General features: G+C 46.3%; 1 protein-coding gene across 2 annotated transcripts in view; it reads left to right on the top strand.

The window, feature by feature from the left end:
* Positions 1-25,247, top strand: part of CTU2 (cytosolic thiouridylase subunit 2) — a 150,708-nt gene that overhangs the window by 55,610 nt on the left and 69,851 nt on the right. For both annotated transcript variants that reach the window (XR_014972061.1, XM_085637871.1), the window contains exons 6-9: positions 6,704-6,813; positions 11,311-11,624; positions 12,564-12,699; positions 22,424-22,555. Coding sequence is in view for 1 of the 2 variants with exons in the window: in XM_085637871.1 (XP_085493997.1) it covers positions 6,704-6,813; positions 11,311-11,624; positions 12,564-12,699; positions 22,424-22,555 (692 nt within the window). In the remaining variant the exon portion in view is untranslated. The remainder of the gene's footprint in view (positions 1-6,703; positions 6,814-11,310; positions 11,625-12,563; positions 12,700-22,423; positions 22,556-25,247) is intronic.

Raw genomic sequence — 25,247 nt, 5'->3', positions numbered from 1 at the left:
TGATTACAAGGGGTAGTGTGTTTCGCACCAGGATTCCCACCCCTCGTGCCCCTGACGTAAACCCAGAGTGAGCTACCATTTTGTAGCCAAAACGATCTAGGGCCTTACATTTGCTCCCCCTCAGGTGCGATTCCTGAATCAGAACAACATCTGGGGAGTGTCTCTTAGGGTATTGCATCACCAGTGTGCGCTCAATCTTATGCCCCAGGCCATTCACGTTCCAGGACCAAATCCTCACACTAGCCGGGTCTCCCATGATCGCTGTTTGGGCTGATAGCAAAGAGGCACGCCCTCTCCATTTTCGTATCCTCTGCATCGACCATCAGTAATTTTTGTATATCTAGGTCTCGAGCGTTTCCCCCTCCCCTTTAAACAGAACAATCAATGAGTCCAACACCCCCCTCCCTGCATCCCTGCTTGGTGAGTCCCCAACCTCCCACTACCCAAACTTGCAGAGTGCCTGTCTCCCACTAAATACAGAAAAAAATGTTTCTGAGGGGTCGTGGACTAGCCTCCAGCGTGAAGTGATACCTGACTGCTGCCTGGGATTCTAAGCCCTTTATCTAGACCTGGAAGGGCCCTTTACCCTAGAGTTCCCACCTGTGGCGCAGCTGAGCCCCTAATTATAAAAGCAAAAAGTTTGGACAAGGCGTGCAACTCAGTATTGTGTTCAAGAGGTCCAAACCCCATTGTCTGGGGGGCAACATAAACCCCAGCCTCCCTCCCCGGGTCACCCACCACTTCACACAGTGTAACCCAAGAAAGTGTAACGCAGTTCCAGCAAACGTAAAGGTGTCTTATAAGTTAATCTCTTGCTGGCAGATCTAGCCCCTGGGCGACCCTCCGACCTCCTGGTCCAGCTCCTCACTGCCTGGCTCCGTCTCAGACCGCCTTTTCCCTCCTCTGCGGCACACTGTGCGCCAGTCCTCCAGCCAGTCACTCTCATCCGCCGGCGTGTTGAAAAAAGTAAGCTTTCCCTCTATCCCAAATTTTGAGTCGAGCTGGAAAAAGCATCCTGTCATGTTCTGCTCCCTGAGGGCTCTTTTAACCCCATCGAAGGAGCGCCATTGGCGTTGGACGTGCAACGTGAAGTCTGGGGAAAAAGCAGATAGTCACAGTTTCATGTCTGAGGTCCCCATGCATCCGTGCTGCTTGCAAAATGGCGTCTCTATCCCCGAAATTCAGGTTATGGGTGATGATGGTGCACGGGGGTGCCCCGGGGTGAGGCTTACCCCCCAGCATTCTGTGGGCCCGCTCCACTGAGAAAAACTGCGACAATTTTTTTGGTCCTTAGGTGATTCAGGATTAGGTCTTCCAGGAATAGGTCCATCGCCGGTCCCTCCATTCCCTCCGGCACCCCCACTCCGCGAATATTGTTGCACCGGGCCCTTCCCTCCTGGTCTTCAAGCCTGGCATAGATGTTTGCTTGGTTCTTCGTGAGGGTCGCCACTTGTTCTTCGAAGCGGTTAGTTTTCAACTGTACACTCTCAATATCCGCCTCCGTCGTGGCTACTTTTTCCGACATTTTGCGGAAATCAGTCCGCCTCCGCCGTGGCTACTTTTTCCGACATTTTGCGGAAATCAGTCCGCAGGAGATTCACCTCCTCGGTGACAGAGTCAAGTTTCAGCTCCAAAGTACCCTTCAGCTCCGTAATGGCCCTCATTAGGTCTTTCAATGTCCGGTCTGGGCTCTGATCGCCCGCTTCCTTGTGCTGTTCCCCTACCACTGCCCCCTCTTTGCGACAGAGGGCTACTGTGTACTTGTCTGTTTGATTAGCCTGTCTGGGCCCCAGCCCTTTATTGCGGCCCATGTCTCTGTCCTAGAGTAGCTCGTTTGACACCCCGGGGCTCCAGGTGTCCCTGCCGCAGCCGGCACCTCTGGGGGACCCCCCTGTATCTCGCCGGTGGTGGACTCGCTGCTCATCCCCGTCTCCGCCCGGCCTCCGGATTCTTCTTCCCAGGGATGTGCTAAGAATGGGCCCTCCTCAGTCGATGGGCGGCTGGTCCCCACATTCTCAACCGGTTCCGCTGGACTACTCCCGACTCCCAGCATCTATGCCCGCTCTGCCCAGCCGCTCGATGCCTCGTCCGTGTATGTGCACAAGGGGCGGGAAAGGGGCCTCTTCCCTGGCTCTTCTTCGGGGCCCCTGGGTCTCTCCCGGGCCGAGCTGTGCTTCCGTGTTGTCCCTCTGTGTGTGGTCCGTCACTACACTGCCACGCAGGCACACCTCCGTCCTTCAGGCGGGGCCCGCCATGGCCGCACTGACCATAGAGGGTAGCCGGAGTCCGCCGCTGTCTGCCTCTCACCCTCTGCAGGAAAGGTGCGCCGCCACCTCACGGTGTCTCAATCTTGGCAGCGGGGCTAGGATCGGGCCGCAGTCTCTCTCTGCGTCGGCTGATGGATGCGCTGCAGTATCGCCATATATGGCTCCCGGGGAGGCGCCATCTTGCCGGCTCGAGCTTCCTCCGTGGAACACCCCTCAACCGGCTAGCTGCAGTCCGCCGCAGGATTTTTGGCACCACTCTGTCACCGCCGCTGCCCTCGCACCGCACAACATGAGAGCAGCCCACCAGGCCATAGATCATGACTGATTTTAACGGGCATTCATGCAGTCCGCTAGCTCAGCACAATCAGCTTGCGGACATCTTCCTCGGCTGCTAGCCACGCCCCATTCACTGTTAATTTTGAGCAGGAAAAAAGATAAAGGTACTAGAGATCTTAGAAAAAAAAGCAAGGATGAATTGTGAATGATCACAGGATACAATGCCTACCATGCTATGGTGAGCGTGATAATGACTAGGCATTGGCATCTAATTAAGAGTGATCCAATTTTAGGAAGTGAAACATCTTGTAAACCTCAGCTGAACTTCAGACGTGCTAAAGCAATGCGTCAGTAGCTAGTTGTTAGCAGTCCTGAAGTGATGGAACTGGAAGGTTGGATGAGGCCTAGCCTTGGTTTACTTAAGTGTCACAGGTGCAAAGCCTGTAAACATGCTCTCAATAAAAGAGAGGTATATTCACCATTGTTGAAAAGCCCATGGAAAATCCGAAACCCCTACAGTTGTAGGAGTGGCTATATAGTATACATTCTACAGTGTTCCTGTCCTAAACTTTATGTAGGGAGCACCATTCATATGCTTCATGTGAGAATTTTGCAACATCTCAGGGCTGTGGAAAATTGTGATTAAAAGCTACCCTGTTGCCAGGCATATGAATGAGATGCATGGAGGTAATCTGAATGAATTGTTTTACTATGTTATCGATTCAGTCCCCAAGAACAGACGAGGTGGGAATCAAGAACTTAAATTCAGGCAATTGGAATCTAAATATATTGTGATATTAAATACAAAAATACCATATGGTTTGAATTCCAACGAAGAATTATATGTACATATTTAGAAAGGATTCTTCTCTTGATTGATAAAGTAGCAAATAGTAATAATGGATTACATGTATACATATGTGAAATCATGTTTTGAAAATTAAATTTTTATCACAGACAGTAAGCACTTAAGGGTAATTGGGTAAATTGGTGCGTGCGTTTATACAATAGGTTGTGTTGTGTGCTAAATTGAGTGGGGAACATTAATGGGGGATCTTTTAGAGATCTATCCTCTCCTCCCTATCTCCTCTCAAGTTGATATTGTAGGTGCAGACAAAATTACGTGCAATGCTCCATCGAACCCTTCTTCTCCCAGTCTATCCGTCACACATATCCGATCCCCGAGATCAGCTACCAAGAGCAGCACCCCCACTAATCGGATTGGTGAAAGAACTGAAGCCGGCTGACCGATGGTTCCGGAGATATTGTCGCCGGCATTTGTGGCCTGAACGAGTGGAGCAGCCGGGTGACGAGGTGCACGCCGAGGCAGAGTGCGTAACGACGCACGGCGGCCATCCTCTGGCTCAGACTGGGCTCTGGACCGGACCGGAGACACCTCGCTCAGCGGAGTCCCGTGACAGAGCACGGAGGTGGGGCCAACCTCCAGCTACCCTGGACTAGTGCTACACCTGAGGTCAGGGGCGAGATCCTGAGGCCTGTAAGATGTTACACGGACAGGTCACCGGCAACTGGGTGCTACTCCTTCCCACCGATACAGCCCAACCTGCGAAGAGGGAGCAGACACCGGCCACGACTCTCACCTGACAGTTGCTGCGACTCAGGGGCTTGCTGCGGTGCGGCACCACAGAGGCTCCACGCTGGGGCCTACAACGGTGAAACCCACGATGTCCGGGACAAAGAGCTCCAAGATAGTCCTGCAAAATAAACTGGACCGCTACACCATCTCCAAGACCTCACCCCAGGATCAATGGCCAAGAGAAGGGGCGAGAGGTGGGTCGAAGGAGAATCCCCCTGAACGGACACTCAAAGACGTCATGGAGGCCATTTCTGGGGTCCGATCCTCCCTGGAATTGAGGATGGACATGATCTCCTCGGACGTCGCACTCCTCAGGATGGACCTGGCAAAAAGTACCAAAAAATGTCAAGCAACTGGAAATTACGACCAAGAGCTTGGTGGACGATACCTCGCAACTTCAGACTGAGATCCGCGAGCTACAACTCTTTCGAAAGTTAGCAGAAAGTAAGCTCGATGACTATGAAGGGCGTACACGCCGCAACAACGTTAGAATTTTGGGAATACCGGGATGGGCGGAGGGACAAGCACCTAATCTTTTCATCGAGTAACTCATACTCACCCACCTCCAGCCTATAGGCCTGTCCAAATTCTTGGTGGTTGAGAGAGCGCACAGGGTCCCAGGGGGACGTCCGAAGCCTGGGGCTCCCCTGTGGCCGCTGTTGGCGCGGATACTGAACTACAGAGACAGAGACGTGATTCTCCAGAACGCCAGGACATGCCCCCCCTCAAATATGAGAATGCAAATATTTCCTTTTTCCCAGACTTCACACAGACGGTTCAATGACAACGGAGATCCTTCCTGACCCTAAAGAAGTCTCTGCGCGATAAAGGGATGAAATACGCCATTATGTTCCCAGAGCGCCTTCGAGTGGAGGCGGATGGTCGGGCCTGGGTTTTTGACACTCCCGAAACTGCGACGGAATGGCTGGAGGGCTGGCGAGGAGCTAGAGGACATAACTCCGATTGATACAAACCGTACACCCGCCCGCTGAAGACATGAGACCTGGTGGCGGAGAATTTTTCTAGTGTGAGGCTTGTGATCAAGAACAAAAGTTTGAAACACGTAAAGCGTAAACGCGTATAGAATTTGTTTGAAGTTGGAACCTGACTGTGCTGCAGTCCTCAGGCAGAGGCTAACTTTCCGCGAGGGCGTCCCAAGGAGGGCAACCTTTTGGTGTTTGGATTTTAGTGGCCGTACCCGATCGCGGGACGAACCGCCGCCTTCAGCGGATCCTGAGCGCCTCGACCACGCGGCGCTAATCGGAGTGGAAAGGTCAATTGGGAGACTTTTTAGAAGCCGCACAAGCTGTATTGCACTTTGAAACAACCATACATATGGATTTTATTGAAACATGAAAGGGAGTGATATGGCTACACCCACTTGGGAAGTATTGAACTATGGAAACTGCGAAGGCCAGAATGTCTTGCATGCAAACGCCTACTGTGGCGGTAGTACACGGCCACTGGGGCGGGACTCGATGAATAAAATCAGCAGGTGCTCCATAGTGAGGTGGCTGTCTTTCTCCTGTGTGGCTTGTGATCAAGAACGAAAGTTTGAAACGCGTGAAGCCTTTATAGAATTTGTTTGAAGTTGGAACCTGACTGTGCTGCAGTCCTCAGACAGAGGTTAACTTTCCGGGAGGGCGTCCCAAGGAGGGCAACCTTAGGTGTTTTGGATATATATATATCACTGCAGGTCTGTAATCCATTAGGAATAATGGTTAATAAGCATAATAAGTGAGGACAGCTATTCTTCCTGTGGATGGTAATTGAAGACTGTCAGTGTTTAGAGTAATTTGCAATATGAAGGACTAAAACATTTATATAGGGCTTGTACACAGCACATCTCTAGATACTGGACAACCCATTGTCTGTAGAACACTGAGCTTAGGGAGAGAGAAGGAGCGTTTTACAGTTCCTCCTAACAGTGTTATGAGGGGTTCAGATGTAACGTTACTGGGATGAAGGGCCATGTTTTAGGATATAGCATTGCTAAACATCATCTTGCAATTGAGTGGGAGGTAAGAGACTGGTGACAAAAAGCCTCAAGTTCCTGGTCTTTTAATAAGGTGTTTCTTACACTTGAGGTTGTTCTGCAAAGGTGGCAAATGTGTTTTTGTAGGGGTTAGGGAAGAGACATGCGGAGAAAGAAAAGTATTGTTGTGGGGAGGGTAGTGAAAGAAGATCACAAAGAAATAAATCTGTCTCTTCTGTATTGCACCTCTCTCTGACTGTTGGTAGTTTAAGATTACAGGATGCTTGGCACTCTGTCCACCTCCTTTCTTTGCTCACACAAATACATTATGGCTTGGATGCTGCAGGTATATGTCAGCAGAGGACATCCACTAAAGCGTTGGTCTGGGTTTTACCACGTTGTCTTCAGTATCTGTCCAGTTTCACAAATAGATAATGCAAGAAGCTTTCTGGGTTACCTCCACAGGCATACCCTGTAGTGCTCCCTTTATAAAAAGTGCCTTATACTGTAGGACAACAGCTCATTTCAAACTCTCCCTTCTGGTGCAAGTTTTCAGTAACCTTTGTTCTGTGCATTGTTTGGTTTCAGAGGGAGCAGTCTGTGGTCAAAGCCAAGAAGAGCGAGCTCGGACTGCTGCTCAGATGGAATCCGTTCTGAAGGCGTCTGGATTTCCATATCACGTCATCTCCTTGGAGGCGGTAAGGCTGGCGACATGGCACATAGGAATTTATGTTGGAAGAATCCTGAGCTGCTTTGAACAATAGTTTAATTGGCGTAGCAGGGTGTTATTTGTGACAAAAACATTCATCCTGGAATTGCTAAGAACAGAGAAATAGCACAGAACAGAAATCTTTCAGTCGCTTTCTACAGTGATGAATTCTGTTCTTTCTAGTGGGTGTGAAACTGTAGAATTAAATATAATAATGACTATTACAACGTATGCTGCAACCTCCACCAAACAAAAAAGGAAATATAGAGTAAGCGGTGACTCTATCATTGTTACCATATGTATTTACCAACATATTTTAACATCCTCCATAGTTACACTGCAGCATTTATGTGTGGCATCTTACGAAGTCCAGTGCAGACTCTTCTGCTGACAGATTCTACTCCAAACAGATGAGTCTCTGTTTAAGCACCTTGCCAGGGAACATAATGCGGGAGACTTATCACCCGGCACTGCCCTACCTTGACTCTCTGTTCCCCATCAATCTACATATTGATACCTCACAGCAGGTAGATATCCTTTGAGGCTTGACTCTCTAGGCCACGCAGTCTTAGAGGAGCCTGACATCCAAGGGTTTCAGCTTTTCCCCTCCTGCACAGTAGTGTCTCAGTAGGTACATCTTTATGGATAACAGACTTCTTCCACCTCCATGTTCAACCTTGCATATATCATGGAGGACTTCTTTTCCCTACATGTCCAAAATGAGGACATGCAAGAGGCCAGTGTGCTTGTACTTACTGGATGGTAATTGAAAATCCAAAAGGAACTCCACCACAGCCTCCCTGCCTTCTTTGTTCACTTTTACATGATTATGACCGCTTCTTGTTCGTACACAACCATACCACTTAAGGCTTCTTTTCATTCTCCGGATTAGATAGCGAAGTAGCCTTGCATGCACCAACCTCAATACGAGCATCATTTTATCTCGCAGTATTATGGCTTTACTGCTGTTTAGGTGGAAACTTCACATGCACACAAACATTATTCATAATTTGAAATACAGTGACAAGGTAGCCATATATCGGGAACATAGGTCAATTTCTACCACACAAACATTTTATGCTGTGCTTTAGATTAAGAGTTTACTGTGTGTTGCCAAGCTAGGTGGTCTATATTAAAGAATAAATACTTTCAAAACCAACATATCTTGAGGGTCATTTTGTACGATCTTTATGTTGCACATAGTTAGTGAGCTAGATTGGCATGTTCCAATCCGCAAGTGTACGTTTTCTCCTACTTGCTTCCTTTTGAATTTAAACAAGTAAAGAAGTGTGATGCTACTTAAATAGGTGGCCAGCCACTAATTATTGAGTCTTGCAGGGTGCCATCAGCAGGTGGTATCCACAGATGAGAAGTGGGCTCCAGTCTGAGTGCAGCTCCCACTGCTTTAAAGATTGCAAGTAAAGGTGTTGCTTCTAAAAAATAAATAAAAGAAAGGCTAAAAAAAAGACCGTTACTGATTGTGTGCAGGCATATGGCACTCACTGCGACACCCGCAAACAGTGAGCAGTGAAGAGAACTCTACACAACCTGTAAATCCCTATTAAATAAAAGCATATGAGTCATTTATTAAATATCACAATTGCATTTCTGGATAAATTGTGTAAACACAGATAGCTGAAAGGACAACAATTTAAATTGTAAAATGTTCCGACAAAGGGCATTTGGCAATCTAGTAGAGTTTCCATCTGAAAGAGCTGGTATTACTCAGAAGAATCATTGGCAAAGCTGCTAGGTCTCGCCTTTAGACTTATTGGCTTTGTCAGGGCCTTTTGACGATGCTGTGCAACATGGAAGGTGCGATGGCAGGGGCCGCATCATTTTATCATTTCATTGAAGTACGCATGAGTGATGTGCGCGTGCCTACAAAATGACACGAGCACCATTTTTTTTTTTTTAACCTATCTGAAGTAGGTCAGTAAATAAAATAAATAAATAAATACACTTTTTATGAAAAGATGATAGCCGTGAGTGGGTGCATGGAGAAAGCAACAGGGAATGGATAGCACTTTCATGGAGTGCTTAAGAAAAGAGAAAAAAGTAGCTCCCTCAAAGGGAGAAGTGGAAGGATAGAAGCCAGCCAATCAGGGAGATGGCAAATAGGTTATGCTCTAGGGGAGGCACAAATACAAGATGGAAAAGCTTGGACAAGGAAAACCAGTGGATAAGAAGCAAACCAATGAGGGTGACAAATAAGTCAAACAATAGTAGGCAATGGGTGGGCCGTAAGTTCTTGGTAAACCCACAATAGGTCTTTTGCAACAAGACCGCTTGCACTGTTGTGGTAGGCTTGACCTAAAAATGAGCGATCAAAACATAGTGAAATTTGAAAACAATTGATTAGGAATTGACCTTAATCCATGTGTTTTACAGCTCTAGTTTGCTACCACAATTCAGTAATACAGCCACAATACCTGAAGGACAGGAAATGTGAATACGCTTTGTGCGCTCTGATTCCTTGAGAAAGTAATAAAGTAATGGAAAGACTAGCTCTGGCACTTCGATAGAGACAGCAGCATGAAAAAAGGAAGAAATCGCGTGTTTATAGTGGCATAGTTTCAGAAAATGGCAAGAGTTGGAGTGAACAAGAAAGGTAGCGTTCTTCTGTGTGAAAATATAATTGTAGCATTTTATCGCTAGTGTGTGCTCAGCTTGGGCCTTATCCTCATTTGAGGGTTCCTTCACAGCTCTAAAGCGATCTATGGCATTCCTTCTCATATTGAATAAGATATCTTTGAGAAGAGTAAATGCATGCAGCGATACGCACCCAAAAGTACCAAATAGGACACATTACAGGTCACTTTATCTCCAGTCAAACATGATGCACGTCACACCATGGGTTCTACTGAACAGAGGATTGGGTGATGTCCCTGTTCCATTAGGGGCCATTGGGTTTCCAATGTGTATATGGTGTGCTTCTACTGCTTTGTTTTTTATTGATGCAATGTCAGTTAGTTCCATCAATTTATTCCGAATATTTATTCCGCTGGAGCAGAAATCAACATCGAGTATTTACAAATTCTTCATGATCACACAAGAACAGAAATCGATAATATACACATCTCTTTTCTTTTTCATACCCTTTAAATTGTTTCAATGAACCCTATAGTTTCAAAAACTTACTGTGGCTGCCCTGTCTTTTTTGTTTTTTTAAGTTTCTTCCTTAGACATGATTTTAAATTCATTAAGCCAGGCTTCAGGAGATGGAACTTCCATCGGCCGCCATTCTAGACCAGTAGTGCATGAGCAATCACACTACCGAAATAGATACATTTGCATACTTTTTCATATTGATTGCCGGGCCTCGTAGATACCCCTTCAAGGCCTTTCATGTATCAGGCGGTGGTCCAATGTTTGGGTTAATTATTCGAATCTAGTTTTCCAAACATGTTACAGCATGGTGTATTTATTGAAAAAGGGGGCACCACCTGCTATAAATAACGGTTACTAGTGCACGGAAAATATCAACTTTGCAAAGAAAAGCCCCGGTAACTGTACTCATTCATTTTTAACTTCATCCAAAATGTATGGCTCGGAGAAAGTAAATCTTCTTTATATTCATATCTGTATTGACAGTCGACAAATAGAGAAATTCCTAAACATAAGTATTCTCATTTTTTTTATATCAACAGCAGTGACTCATAAATAAATATTGCACGTTACTCTATAAATTAAAATACAAATTAGACGGACAACATTCACACCAAACATCCCATCTATCATACCTTTTATATTCAATCTAACATCCTTCGATAAAATCATGCAACATCTAGCAAGATAACAGTACATATAGGTCTTATATATACCAGCAATAATAATTTTCTATCTTCAATCAATTTTTAGTAACACAATTTATCTCTTGTTGTGCCTTTGGTATACAATATATTAATGTCCAGATATGATTCTAGAATGTTTAATCAATGTGGCTCATGTTCTTTATCTAGGATCTATACCCTGCTGTTGAAGTATCAAAATGAGAATATTTCTGTTTAGGAATTTTTCTATTTGCCAATTGTCAATAAAGTTATGAATATAAAGATTTACTTTCCCTGAGCCATAAATGTTGGATGAAGTTATAATTAAATAAGGTTGCCAGGGTTTTTCTTTGCAATTCCAGCTCAGTGTATTATCATAATGTATGAATCAATCCACATTCTTCCACAGGGCACCTAACACATCTGCTAGAATATTTATCACAAAATGTATGCTATCGGAACAGGGTTTACTTAAGTTGATATTCTGAATAATATTGCATTCTTCTAAAATTATAACTTCCATGGACCGAATACATGGATTAATTTGTTTCCATTTCTCATCTGAAAATTCAATCCCTATTCCCTCAACCTATAGTATAGGAAGTTTAGAATAATCTGTCTTCATTAATAAGAGAAATAGCTCATACAAGTCTATGTTAAATATCTCAAAAAGTGTGCAGTTTGCCAAATGATGCTTTTCTTTCCAACTGCAGGCCTTTAAATTGCCTGGCTCAGTCTTACAGTGCCGTACACCAGGGCACAGAAACAACTACAAGGAATGTGTGGACAGATTCATACAACACCAGCAGAACTTGCATAACACCACGAATGAAGTGATACTGACACAGGTCGAAGAGAGGCTGACCCGGCTCAGCACAGAAGACCCAGAGAGGCAAAATGTGGATTGCGCATTACCAGACTCCACAGGAAATCAGCCGCTGTCCTCTGTCCACACCCAAAAGTTGATCGATCTTTTCAGCTCTGTGACGACGTTGACCGCTAAAGAGGAACTCTTACAGACTTTGCGGTGAGCAATTTTAAATCTTTTCTCACTATATAAGAGCATCCATTTCTTTTCCCAAATCTTGCACAAAGATTGATGTACTTTTGTTTCTCATGTGACGTCCATCTACATTATTTAGCTATTTAAAAATCATGATCAAGATGACATTGACTTGATATTTAATTATAACTACACACAAGCATCAATTCACTCTCCTGCTGTACTCGGATAAACTGAATTTTATCTCTCAACTGCTGAAAACATTAGGAGTTGGAAGTGTGTGGAGCTTTATTTTAGGATATGCAGACAGTTCAACGTTTTGCAAACTGATTACAGGGTGCGCATTGCCAAGGAGGTGTGATTTATGTTATTTTGAATCATGTATTCATCCCTAACACTTTTCATCAAAGAAAGAAGAAATTAATAAAGAGTAGTTCGGTGCTCGTTTTAGCCCCACCTGGAAGATTTGGAATGATCATAATATTTTAAAGAATCCTTTTGATGCAATTTTATTCAGCTTGTGAAGGTAGTTTTCCCTTATTTCCAAGATCAGCATCGGGAAAGATTGTCAACCAGTCATGTAAGATATCTCAACTTTTGTTCTTGGCTTTAGTTGTCTAGTGAAGCAGAGGCATGTATGCGGTGCTCTTTGCACTAGAAGTTAAAGCACTTAAGTAATGAGACTCAGTATGACATAGAATTTAATGGCAGGCTGTGGCTCTCAAGCGGCCCATTCTGCCCATTCCCTGTCTGGTCTTCGTGCAAAGGGAGCTTTTGTACCTGACCCTCACTCAGCCACTGCGACGGATGATCATCATCCAATTTCAAGAGCAACCTTCTGTATCTGCTGTATTGTGTATGCCATTTCTTAGGTGCTCCTGGTCGGCGTGCTTCTAGTCATGATTATTTTGTTATATCATTTCATATATTGTCATTTTATTTATATATGCCTTAAAATTCCAGGACTCACCTAATCCTCCACACAGCCAGAACTCATGGATACTCCAAGGTGATGATGGGAGACAGCTGCACGCGCCTTGCCATCAAGTCCATGACCAACATCTCCTTGGGCCGTGGCGCCTTTCTTGCCACAGACACTGTAAGACTTGTAGGCTATGGTGGGGGAGGGGGAGAAATGAATGCGGAGGTGTTGCTGGCTATTGATCACATATCCCTTAAGAACATTGGATCTATTTTGGCGTACATTTCTTTGTACCATCAAAATTAGATCATACCCACTCTTGCCAGTGTACCTTCCGCTCTCTGACCCTGTATGCCTATTCTTACCCATTTCTTACTTGTGCCCAACAAACATTGCACATTTCTATTTTGGGGTGCGTGACCACCTACCGCTTAGTTGTGTGCCTGTTATACTGTCTCTCCATGCTTGCATTATTCTGCATCTGTCTACGCTGTATGTGACTATGAATTATACCCTTGAGACTCCCTTGTACCCATGCGCAATGTGCCTCTGTTATCTTCTTACTATATGCCCCATGTACGCACCTAATCCATGCCTAAGCACCTGTACCTGCACTGTCGCACCCTTGCAGTGAGCGCTGCTGCATGGGCTCTTGTGTTCCAGCATCTTCACTTATGTTTGAGACAATAGGACTTGTTTATGTAAATTATGACTTCATTTGTTGCAGTGAAAAGCAATAATTTTGCCACTAAATTTAAAATGTAAAAAGCACAATTGCCTATTTTGTCCTGTTTGATCCTGTGGTTTTTTTCTTAAATCAGAAAATCTTTCTGAATTTCCTTATCTTGGAAGTAAAGGCTGGTCTGTTTTCTTCAGACATTTAACCCTGTATTTGAAAGGTATTTCCTTTATCACCACAGATGAATTCTATGCTTTAAAGCAGTGGCAAATTAATATGAACACCATTTTATCATAGGCTGTCATTTCTCTTTTATTGTTTAGTTGGTCCGACCCTAAAGGGTCTTTTTATCCACTTCAGGTAAAATGTGTATTTCTTCTAATGGTAGCAGGACTCGTTACCATTTAATGCACCATTGTGAGGGGTTTTCCTGTAATGTATTGGGTAAGGTAGCACAGTGTGCAAGCATTTACTTTAGAGGGCTAGATGTAACCCGCCGATGACCAGTTCAAATACTGGCAGTGTGTATCCCTGATTTGTATAACCACTTTGGGTAAAAAAAAAAAAAGTAGCAAGCGAAAGCGTGTTAGTAGTATGCAGCTGTAGGAGAGTGGCATCGACTGCATAGTTGCCCCCAACTTTTTGCTGATGTTTTATGACACTAGCCAGGCTGTGGCCCTGCTATCCAGGACCCCAGCCTATCTGCTTCTTCTCTAAACTGATGTGAGTGCCCTAGGTACAACCCAATTGGATACTGAGGATACCCTGTCAACCCTTGTAGATGGTACCCTAGGTACCCAGGGCATGGGTCCCTCAGAGGCCTACCAGGGCTGCAGCACTTATTGTGCCACCCTGGGACAGCCATATCAAATGACACCACCAGACCACTACTGTAGTCTGGTTAAGGTGGTGCTGGCACCTCCTTACAGAGATACAGGTACGCTGTATCCCACCTATGTACAACACATGTATTCTCATTGGTCACCCCTCAAGCAGGCCTTGCTAATCCTACAAGGCAGGGTGCTGAGATGTGTGAGGGGGGACCCCTACCTGAGTAGGGCCCCTCTGCAACCCTTGTAAAACCATTGCTGGGTTGTTTGTAGTGTAGCCATACCATATACTCTTAACCGCATTATAAGTATATCGCTATAGTGTGATAACTTGAGAATGGCTACACAGAACCATATCGTGTTTGGTGTCAAACATGTAGGTGTTGGAAGGGCGTTCTCCGGGGGCTTCAGAATACGTTCCTGACAACCCTTTGACCCACCTCTCCCAGAGTTAGGCCGAGCAATGGCGGGGAGGCCCTTCCTGGAAGGGTCTCGTTCCTAGGCTCGTACACGCGGAGCTTACACTCTTGGACAGAGGGATACCACACAGTAGTTCTTAATAAGACAGTATACTTTATCGATAGTTTCAGGGGATCTTTATGATCCGTGATACCGCTGTTGGGATAATGCCACCAGCGGCGGTGGGTTCGTGATGGGGGTATTGGGGTAGCGGGACAGTCTTTAAGTTCAGTGTCTCTGCGGAGTATCCTATGCACAGCTCTCAATCCTCGAGCTGGGGGATGTGGGTTCACTCGGCAATCTCCGCCGATCCTTCTGGGTAGGAGCGCCGCGAGTCTCTCAGCAGGCACAGGTGGTTTCAGATTCTCGGAAGCCGCGACGGCGTCAGCAGGGCTCAGATGGTTCAGAGTTCGGGGAGCCACGACAGCAGGGCTCAGATGGTTCAGAGTTCGGGGAGCCGCGACAGCGTCAGCAGGGCTCAGATGGTTCAGAGTTCGGGGAGCCGCGACAGCGTCAGCAGGGCTCAGATGGTTCAGAGTTCGGGGAGCCGTGACAGCGTCAGCAGGGCTCAGATGGTTCAGAGTTCGGGGAGCCGCGACAGCGTCAGCAGGGCTACGATGGTTCAGAGTTCGGGGAGCCGCGACAGCGTCAGCAGGGCTCTCGTAGGTCCAGGTCTTCTCTCCCGCCTGTCCCTTCAGCACCCCTTGTTATACTCCCCCCCTCCTCTTTGAAGTCCGGAGTCCTCGCAGAGAGGGTTCTTGGGGCCTGGGGGCGGTGTGTTGGGATTTCCTGCTGCTCGGCCCCTTTTGATTTGGTCTGGGAGGGACTCCAGACGCCCAGCATGCGAGGTACCCGCTCACCGGGGGCCTGGTGGCCGATCGAACCCCTCCTTGGGGAGGAGATCAGAGGTGTGACAGGGACGGCGTCTCTCGGTCTCGCTTGGGGGTTTCTCTCTCTCTCGGCCGGGCATGCGTGGTAGTGTCTTGGGTTTTGCTGGGGCCCCGGCTGGCCATCTGGTTTACTGGGCCATGGTGGCCGGAAGTCTGTGATACCGGGGATCAGGTGTGGTTGCCGGGTTGCTTTTCTGGTCGGGAGGGTCCACGCCACAAGGCCGGTCTCACAGTAGGAATCATACCCCCAGTCCAATCATGGGCATGATTCCCCCCTGCTAGAGGGGCGATATGGGAAAAGCGGCAGAATTTAGACACCAATTTAAAAGTGCACACGTATCACAAAATGGATGCAACTCGCCACCCACACGACTCTGGCTGCCTGTTGCTGGGGAAAATCCCAGCCTCGGCAGCTGGACAATAGGGATCCTGTTGCAGGGAGGTGCCAGCACCTTCCCAGACAGGCTATGTGGATTGGAACTGGGTGGGTGCACCATAGGATACCTTTCAGAGTTGCACGTAGGCTGCTACAGCGCCTACATTCTGCATACACCGCCTGGAACCGGTTCAGGGGCATCCTGTCCCTCGCCCAGGCGGGAAACACACAAAGGGGAGAGGGTGTAGCCACCCTTTCCCGCCTCAACTACCATTGGTGGACACTGATCTGGACACTACCCTAATCTTGTGGATAAAGGTGAATAACGTGTCCCCGGAGATTCAGATTAATCTTGGACTTCACAGACTTGACCTTCGACGAGCTGCTGCCCAGCTGACTGAAGAAATCTCCCTTGGGGTAAAGGAGTTAGCCCCTGCTTGGCAGGCACCTGAAACACTGCAAGTGACCCGGTTGGAACTTCGCTGCTCCTTTGGACATCGACGACTCCTCTCAACCTTGAGGTGGGTTTCCTAGCATCCCAGAGGCCAGTGAGCGTGCCCAGCAAGTCTGAGCACCGTGGACCGTGTGGGTGCCGAGATCCCCGATACCCCAGGACACCGGCCACCTCTTGCGTAGCACACGACCCCGACCAGTGGGGAAGTTGTGCTTTGGCCCAATATTGAGCCAACCTCTCAGCAGCAACTGTGCCAAAGATCAGCGCCCTAGCTCACTCCGGTGGCCCGTGGGCACCCTTTTACGCGGTCCCTTGTCTCTCGACTTGTGGGCCCTGGCGGAGGACAAGCCTTACTTTTAAGAGTTCCCCTGGTTGCTCCAGGCCTGCTCTACAGTCTCCTCGAAGGAGACCTCTCACAGACCTCGTGGGTCTGCACCAGTAGCTGATTTGTTCATCTTGCGTGGGTTGCGTTTGCCAAGGCTTAGTGGATCCAATCCGGACACTAACACTGCAGCGACCCTCATCCGACGTGGGACAGTCGCCCTCCAGAAGCTGGCCTTCCCTGAAGCCTCCCGGAGCCCGTGGCTGCAGATCCAAGCTACACCTTTTCCACTTGAAGCACCCGACATTGAAGGGCTCTTTTCCTTGAGCTCCCTGGTCACTGTGCCGTGACCCAGACTCTGTCCCCTCTGCTTTCAGGTTCTTCTCTACAAGATCTACAACTTCAATCTTCACGGCATCATCGACGCTTTTGGCTAGCAGCAGTTTTGTACATTTTCCCATTGAAAATCAGCCCGCGACCCGACATCGAAAACTACCTATGCACCCGGCTTCCATGGGGCAAGTAACAATGGTACCTCGATACTCCCGTGGTAGTGGGCTCCTCAAAGGCTTAACTCTAAGTTTTTAACTTTGAACTCCTGCTAGAAGTGTCTTTAATCTGTTTAAATCAAACCGCGACATTCTCCATAGGCTTTAATAGAGATCCCGATAGCAGCTATTTCCACTGCACGTGCCTCCCGTGGGTCCCCTTCCTCATAACCTGGGGTGGATTCTTAAGGGGCCAGCGACCCTAAATGCCCTAGGCATTGTCTGTAGAATCGCGTGGTTCTTATACCACTTTTTTAATATATGGTTTGGTCCCCCCCTGGGGCCCTGTGATTCCAGTGCTATTTATTGTATCTATAAATGCTTGTTTGAATTGTAACTTTACCTCTAGCCTCATAAAGAGACTTGTGGGATTCTGTTTAGAATAAATACATATATTTTATATATATATACCTGTGTGGACTACTCTTTCATTTGGTCATTCAAGAGGTTATCTATGGTAAAACAATAAGCTTAACACTCCTTCAAGACTTAGCCTGAAGGCTGCTCTCCACAGCTACCACTAGGATAGCTTTCTTTAAAGGTTGTCTTTTAAACCTATCACCGTAAGAGTCGCATTGGACTGGTGCAAGGTGGCCACTATAACTAGTGACCAGCATATGCCAGGCCAACTTCTCACAGCAGCATACATAAGTAATGATATTTGAAACAGTACTTTGGCAGTCACGGCGAACCACAAGTTTCTTTATTGAATAATTGTAAATGGTTAGTGCTTTCATTATGTTCCTCTTTCAACTTGAATGGATTTGATTAGTTTTTGTTGGGAGTGTCACAGATACAGAAATCTTGTTTGCCATCTGCTGTATGCATTTGTGGTTAGAACAATATACGGTTTAGGGCAGCAGTCTCCAACCTTTTCTGTAGTAAGAGCTACTTCTAAAGGCCAAGCAACTAGTTCAGAGACCCTGCCACCACCACAGCCCTCTTCATTGACTTCAAGACTAATTTCCATATGTACAGTTTGTTACAGAGCATCTTGCTGAACATGTGACCAGTATATTTATCACATTTAGCTTTTTGTTCTGTGACTGTTTTAGACGTTATCACAGACATTTGAGAACATTTCTAAGCGACCTAACTGTAGCAGCATCTCTTGTCATGGGACATATTGCAGCCACGGTCAGCCGGAGACAGAAATTTCGGTGTGAGCTGGGTACATTGCAAAGACCCAAAGGGAAAACAAGGCAGTGCGCACACTCCTCAAAGCAAACTGAAGCCTGGTTACTTAGAGAGTGATATTTCTCCCGCTGCAGCTTTATACTCTCTTACGTTTGAGATGCCATATGATCCTATGGGGATGTCCACACGAATTGTTGAATCATGTACACACATTAATTATTGTACATATTATTCTGTTTGGTCAACAGTCTGATTCTGTTAGGGGCATTTTCTGGTCATATGTTCCTCGTTATTAACTCTCAAACATCCACAAGTGTATATTGATCTGCAGGTAGCAGATTTATTATCCACCAACCTGTATGTGCACATAGCACTTCTAAAATATATGATTTGATGTTATTTCTCCATGCACAGCTGTGTTGTGATATAATTTCCTTTCAAAATCTTTTTACTGATGATTTTACTTGAAAGATGCCTTGCAAATTGGCATAGTGTGGTTGGTTGTTTATCTCTTTTAGATCTCCTTCCCTGGTGTACCCACCCTAATTCCCTTCCGCCCCTGTCAGGCCACTCTGTTCCTCTGCTCATATCATTGTTAGAGACAGAACTGCTGGAAGATGTTTTTTTTGGGAGGTACTGTTCCTGAGAATCCTTCCTGCTTACCGCACCACCTGCGCAAAATACAAACCAAAGTCCCGGGCCTTTTAATTGATCTGTGGCGTCAAGGTGGCCGCACTGGCCACACAGGCCACACAGGTCATTAAGGATGGAAGCGTAGTTGTGAACTGCAAAAAGCAGACCGCGCGGTTCCTGGTTGGCAGTCTAATATTGCTGGTCCTGGGTTTAGGCAATGATGTGGCCCGTTTCACGCCACCCCCCTCACTGCAGCTAAGCTCAATTAAGCCAATTTGAGCAGCTGGTTTGGATGAGGACAGACCAGTAGTGCAAAGAGGCCTCAAATGAAACAAAACCATAAAGACCGTTTAAAACATGGCTGAAATGGTGTTAGAAGCTATCGGTAGCTCACGATCGACCACCGGTTGAAGACCCCTGATTTAGGGTATTTCCAAAAGGAAAAGTTTATTCCAATGTAGGAGATCCAGCAAAGTGCTCTGCTTCTGTTGTGGCAGATATGTTACCGAACGTAGGGTAGCAGATGCCACGAGAAGTGTCTTAGATTGTTAGGGGTTGCTGTATTACATACCTCTCCTTGTTAAGTTGGAGAGGTGAGTGGTTTTTATTCAGTCTTAAATGCCCTGTCATGTTCAGTGGTAGTGAATACTCCTGACTTGTCAACCCAGAGATAAGATGCACATCATTTCTCAGTTCTCAAATACACTTTTAGGTTCACCATTTAGTAAAATGCTCAATTCCACCTTAGATACAATATGTATAAGTGATTTTACTTTACTCATGCCTAAACACCCTAGTAGGTCTCGGGGAGGGGAAGGTTGCATATAGGGTTGATCCAGATGAAAGATGTAGAGGGGCTGAGAATTACTGAGGCTTGTATGCCTAGTGCGATCCATCCAGATCCATCCAGATGTATGTGCAGAGGTTGTTGAGTGTTAGATGTGCGCACATATCCCTGACCTATACCCCAGATATGCGATTTCCATTGTACCTGAGCAATAGTGTGGTCTAAATAACCCCCGATATGTCCACCAATGTGCACAGTTGGCTCAAGTTTATGTGGATATAAACTCCCTAGTAAAATCAATACAGAGATGACTCAGTCAGTCAGGCCATTTTACCTCCGTCAGACCCCCCAAATGGTTATACATGGGGCAAATGCCCCACTTGGTCCACCCAGACTTGAGGTACAAAGATAGATCAGAATTAGCTAAGTTTCAATACTTCAGTTAGATCCACCCAGATGTGAGAAGCTAGTTGGCTTAGAATTAATGAGGCAGCCGGGTTGTTAAGCTGTAGAAGTGAAGTCTCAAATCGTGCTTGTGCTCTTCCGGGTGTGACTGCTTAGATGTGCCTCTTGAATTCTTGGTGTCTTGCCATTCGGCCGTGGCTTCCCTTGCACCTGGTTTTTGAGTTTGTGCTACCGTTGGTGATTGCCGATGCTAGCACCACTTCCTGTATGATGCTTTACCCCCTGGTACCTGGGGAGAAAGTTGGGAGGCATGTACTGGAGTGTCTTTGTGGCGTGTTGGGTGGCTACACGGTTGGTCCTGGTGATGGTGGTGTCTGTGTTGTTGAGACCATTCGAGGCTGCATGTGCAGGTTAGAAAATGGGGAGTGGTGTAGCTTGTGGCTTACTGCTGCCTCTCTGACCAAGAGTGTATAGTTTTGCAGTTTGGTCATGAGGCTTAGAAAGGTCATTCTTCATTGTTGGGTGTTGCTCACTGTCTGGCGTAGGGGATGGGCACTGTTTACCGTTGCTACAACTTCAAGTACACTTACAGTAACAGTTATGTGCATAGGACTAGGACAGAAGGGAAGACTGCAGTGGTGTAGAACAACTTGACAACCTTCTAGTCCCTTCAGTGAAGAGAAGGTAAGAGAATGACAGACTGGTAGCTAGTAAGTACACAACACAAGAGGTTACGAGGCATACATCTGTGAGATAAGACACTGAAACCTCATTTAATTTGTATATATCAGGCTTGCTGATAATTGTACAAGTGATACGTTCCTCAACCCTAACTAAAGGTTCACATTATTGCTGGCAAGTGCTAGATACCTGTGGCTACTTGAAAGAACGAATTCTGAAAAACGAAGTTTGGCGGTGCGAAGGGCTCAGCACATTGTCCTCTCCTTTCGCCTTCTCCAGAAGAGGAGGTAAATGAGACACAAAGATAGCTAGTCCTGATTACGCAGTACCAGGGCGCAGGCCATGAAGCATCTCCCCACTCCTTTCGGGCTACTTGCTGTGCCAGTCTCTCTGACGGCACAGTGAGATCTTCCAGAAATAATCTTTCTGACTGCTGCAGGTCCCTAACTCGGTCTGCATTAACGCAAGTTCACCAGATCCCAACAAAACATTGGAATCCATAGAATTGACACACGCTCTATACGAAAAATAGTGCATACCTTTATTATCACCTAAACATTATTATTAAACCGTTACCAAGAAAAAGCATGCATCCGGCTGCTAAGCAGCAAAGAAAGAGGAAGTGCTTTTTCTTGGAGACTGGTTCAGCCCTGGCATAAATTCATAGCTGCACCCCAATTTATATTATTCTATCCTTGTTAAAGTGTCATACAATTATATTGAAACCAGGATTTAGCAAACTGCGTGTTACCATTATATAATAAATCCTGGTAAGTGTGGCACAGGTGATGATGGGCATATGATAGGCTGTATAACCAAATTTATAGATTGTGTTGCCCAAGTTAGAGAGCTCCGCATCTGTCTTACACTCAACTTGTTCAGTGCTGCCTAGAGTAGTGTTTAATGAAAGATTTTGACTGTTTTATACTAAATATTGAGTTCTAAAATATTTATGCTCATCGTGTTAAGAAGGGCAGTTTCCTTCTGGTAGAGTAATGAAATTTTGATGATGATCAGTTTTAAAATGAAAAAGTATTGAGAGTCCACCCCTGTGATGGTGTTGTGGTGATAGATCAAAATACACAATTATTAATCAAGTTGGAGGAAGTAGGGTCCTGTTGCTTTTTTCTGTCATGGATTGTAGTACACATTGTTTACATGCATTGATGTGGTGTATATCTTTGTCTTTTATGGATTGTTCTATATATATTGTGATAGCTTTAACTAATTAACAATAAATTAAAAACTAAAATGATTAGGCCTAAAATCCCCAGTCTACTAAAAGCCCCAGTCTCCCCCCACCCTGACAAAATGCAGGGGTGACTGCATTTTGTACAGCCTGAGCTTTCATCTGTAAGCTTCAATTACCTGTTCTTTGCCATTGCTGTTGAGATATCACAGCAAGTGAAACACTCTGCCAGGCATCCATTTAAACTGAAGTCCACAGCCTAGATCCACAACTGAGCCAATCTATTGCTCCGGCCTCCAAGGCTGGTTTGCCGAGCAACCACCAAATTGGGTCTAATTGCACCAGCCATTCACAGCACATAAAAGGCGAACTACAACACCAAGCATGACACAAAAACAAGTTTTTATAGATAAATCCAAATGTTTCTGCCCCTTGATAGTTTATAAATGGGGATATATTCTTTGGTAAGACCATGGCATCCAATCTCACTCCTTCCTTTTTTTTATTGCAGGGTTTTTCCGATGACCGCCATGGGGATGTGGTGGTGGTGCGTCCCATGAGGGACTACTCACTGAAGGAGATCTCCTACTACAACCACATGTTTGGTGTGCAGAGTATCTTTTTTCCAAGTCTGGACACCAAGGTGAGAACGAACAGTTGGACGTTCAACCCAAGTCTTTCCCATACACATGTGTAGATGTATGTCTGCCTGTTATCGGTGCATGCATGTGGTGTTTCTTGACTGGAGCTTCAGTCGCTGCTAGCCTGGAGAACCAGCTTGACCACTTATTTCACAGTCTGTGAATTTGGACAAAGTGGAGCGTAGTAATGGCACTTTTGGAACTTGTCCATGTTAAAAGTTGGGCAGTATAACATCCCATATTGCAGCTTGTAACATGCTCATTGCTTGTTGAAGGGTGCAGGCTTTTTGTTTATTGGCCTTGTCCAGATGTGTTACGGTATCTTTTTTTTTTTTCGTCTTGAATGTGTAATGCTGTTCCTGCTTTCCATTTCTCATTTAGAACTCTAAATGGCATCCCTTTAAATAGAGATACTAGCTTCTGACACACAAGAGGTAGACACCAGCTGCAAAGTAAAACATGAGAGAGACATCTCACTAGCAGGGTGCAGACAAAGCACAAGCATGCAATGAACTCAAGATGGACTTGCAAACATGAGAGAAACAGGCCAGCACGAGTGCGGAAAGACTGATCGTAAGCACTAAACAGAAGCGCAAGAGATGCAGAAACACAAGACTCAGGGCGGGTGGATATGTGCTAACTACAGACCAATCTCCCTCCTCCCTGCTCTGGCGAAGGTGTTGGAGAAACATGTTCAGCATACTCTGACCACCTTTATTGAGAACAACAAACTGCTGCATGATTCCCAGTCCGGCTTTCGTGCGAATTACAGCACGGAGACGGCTCTGGTAGAGGTGACCAACGCCATCAGGGAGACGCTCGATCATGGGGGAAAGGCTATGCTAGTTATGTTGGACCTATCGGCGGCATTCGACACCGTCCCACACGCAGGTCTTCTCTCAAGATTTAGGGAGATCGGTCTGCGAGGGACGGTGCTGGATTGGTTTCAATCCTTTCTTGCCGACCGCCGACAGGTGATCTGGGCTCCGCCGTTCTCGGCCGAAATGCTTTCGCTGGAGGTGGGGGTGCCTCAGGGTTCTATCCTGAGCCCCACCATTTTTAACATATATATGGCCCCTCTTGCGGAGGTAGCAGAGGCGTTTGGGGCCCGGGTCATCACATACGCTGATGACACCCAGCTCTTATTCACCTGCAGGAAGGGAGAGGCTTTCAGCGGCGGCAGAATCAAGGACTGTCTGAGTGCAGTCTTTGCGTGGTTTCAGCGGCACAGCCTGAAATGCAACTCAGACAAATCTGAGCTGCTCTTTTTCGGCTGTGCCCCTGATCCGGGCTGGAAGACATGGTGGCCCCAGGACATGTCCCCCCCAGAGAAGCCATCTTCTCAGGTAAAAAATCTCGGAGTGGTGTTTGACGATGATCTATCTTTCCGTCCACACATTCTGGGATTAGCAGGGAAATGTTTCAGCATCCTCAAGATGCTCAGGAAATTTCTTACTCTACTCTCACTGCAGTATCGTAGGAAGGTTGTCCAGGCGCTTGTGGGCTCCCGCCTGGACTATGCGAATGCTCTTTTTGCAGGCCTACCTAAGTATCTGTTATCTAGACTGCAGATTGTTCAGAATTTGGCGGCCAGAGCTATCTATGGGCTGCCCAGGAGAGCTAGTGCCTCTGCGCTTTTGGCTAGGCTGCACTGGCTCCCAATTTCAGGGAGAATTAGATTTAAGCTCCTCACTCTGGCATTTAAAGCCCTTCATGCAATTGGCCCTAACTATTTGAGGAAGCGTATTGTTTTCTATGTGCCGCGGAGGCTGCTGAGGTCGGCGGACCGGGCTATAATGGAGGTGCCTGTGGTCAAACGTGTTCGGATGGGAGGTCGTTCCTTCCAATACGTGACAGCCTGCTTGTGGAACGAGCTCCCACTCTCCCTCCGGAAAGCGAACAACCTCCTGGCTTTCAGGAAGGAGTTGAAAACTCTGTTTTTTACTAAGTAACCCGTTGTGACGGTAGTAGGTTTTTGCCTTTGGTTTCTTGCTTCTCTGGGCCTCTTTGCCAAAGCTCCGGGACACCCTTCTGGGGTAGCCGTGCGCTCAAAAAGTGCGGCTTAACATAACATAACATAACAAGATGAACAGACATTCAATCATGTAAGCTGATGACTGCTTTGACAACGGTGCTGTCGGGTGTGTCAAAGTGGGCTAATTTCCAACAATAATTACAGTGTCTACCCCAACTCCAGGAATGGAATGATGAATAGGGCTAGGGTAACTATTGAGCTGTGAATGGCAGGGCTCAAAGGATCAAACAGCTGAACCCCAACTCTGCAGCAGCTCCTGTTGCTAAGCTTAGGTTGGTTTCTGTGACTGCAGTACTCCTTTGCCAACCGCTGATGAGGAATGATTAAGAGATATCTTGCCCCAACAGCGTTTAAATAGTTGAGCCGAAATGGCTGTGGTGATTTAAGGGTCAATGAAAGCCAGTGAATTGGCATAGTGTTTGTGTTCTGTGCACTTCTTAACTTCATTTCAGTCGATTTAATCAGAGATGACGGCAGTGGTCTAGCACCTAAGTTCTGGTCTGTGAAAATGGAAGCACTGGGTTTCGATACAGACTTGCAGCACTAACCATGCTATGAGAGAAAGGGTAAATGAATATCCTCTTTGTCCAATTTGCATATATTTCCCAAAAATTGGAAGTGCTATACAATATGGGATTTTTGAATCCATGGTGGCTCCT

The sequence above is a fragment of the Triturus cristatus genome, chromosome 12, assembly GCF_964204655.1.
Source record: "Triturus cristatus chromosome 12, aTriCri1.1, whole genome shotgun sequence".
In the NCBI taxonomy this organism is placed as follows: Eukaryota; Metazoa; Chordata; class Amphibia; order Caudata; family Salamandridae; genus Triturus; species Triturus cristatus.
This window is presented reverse-complemented; position numbering and strand designations above follow the sequence as displayed.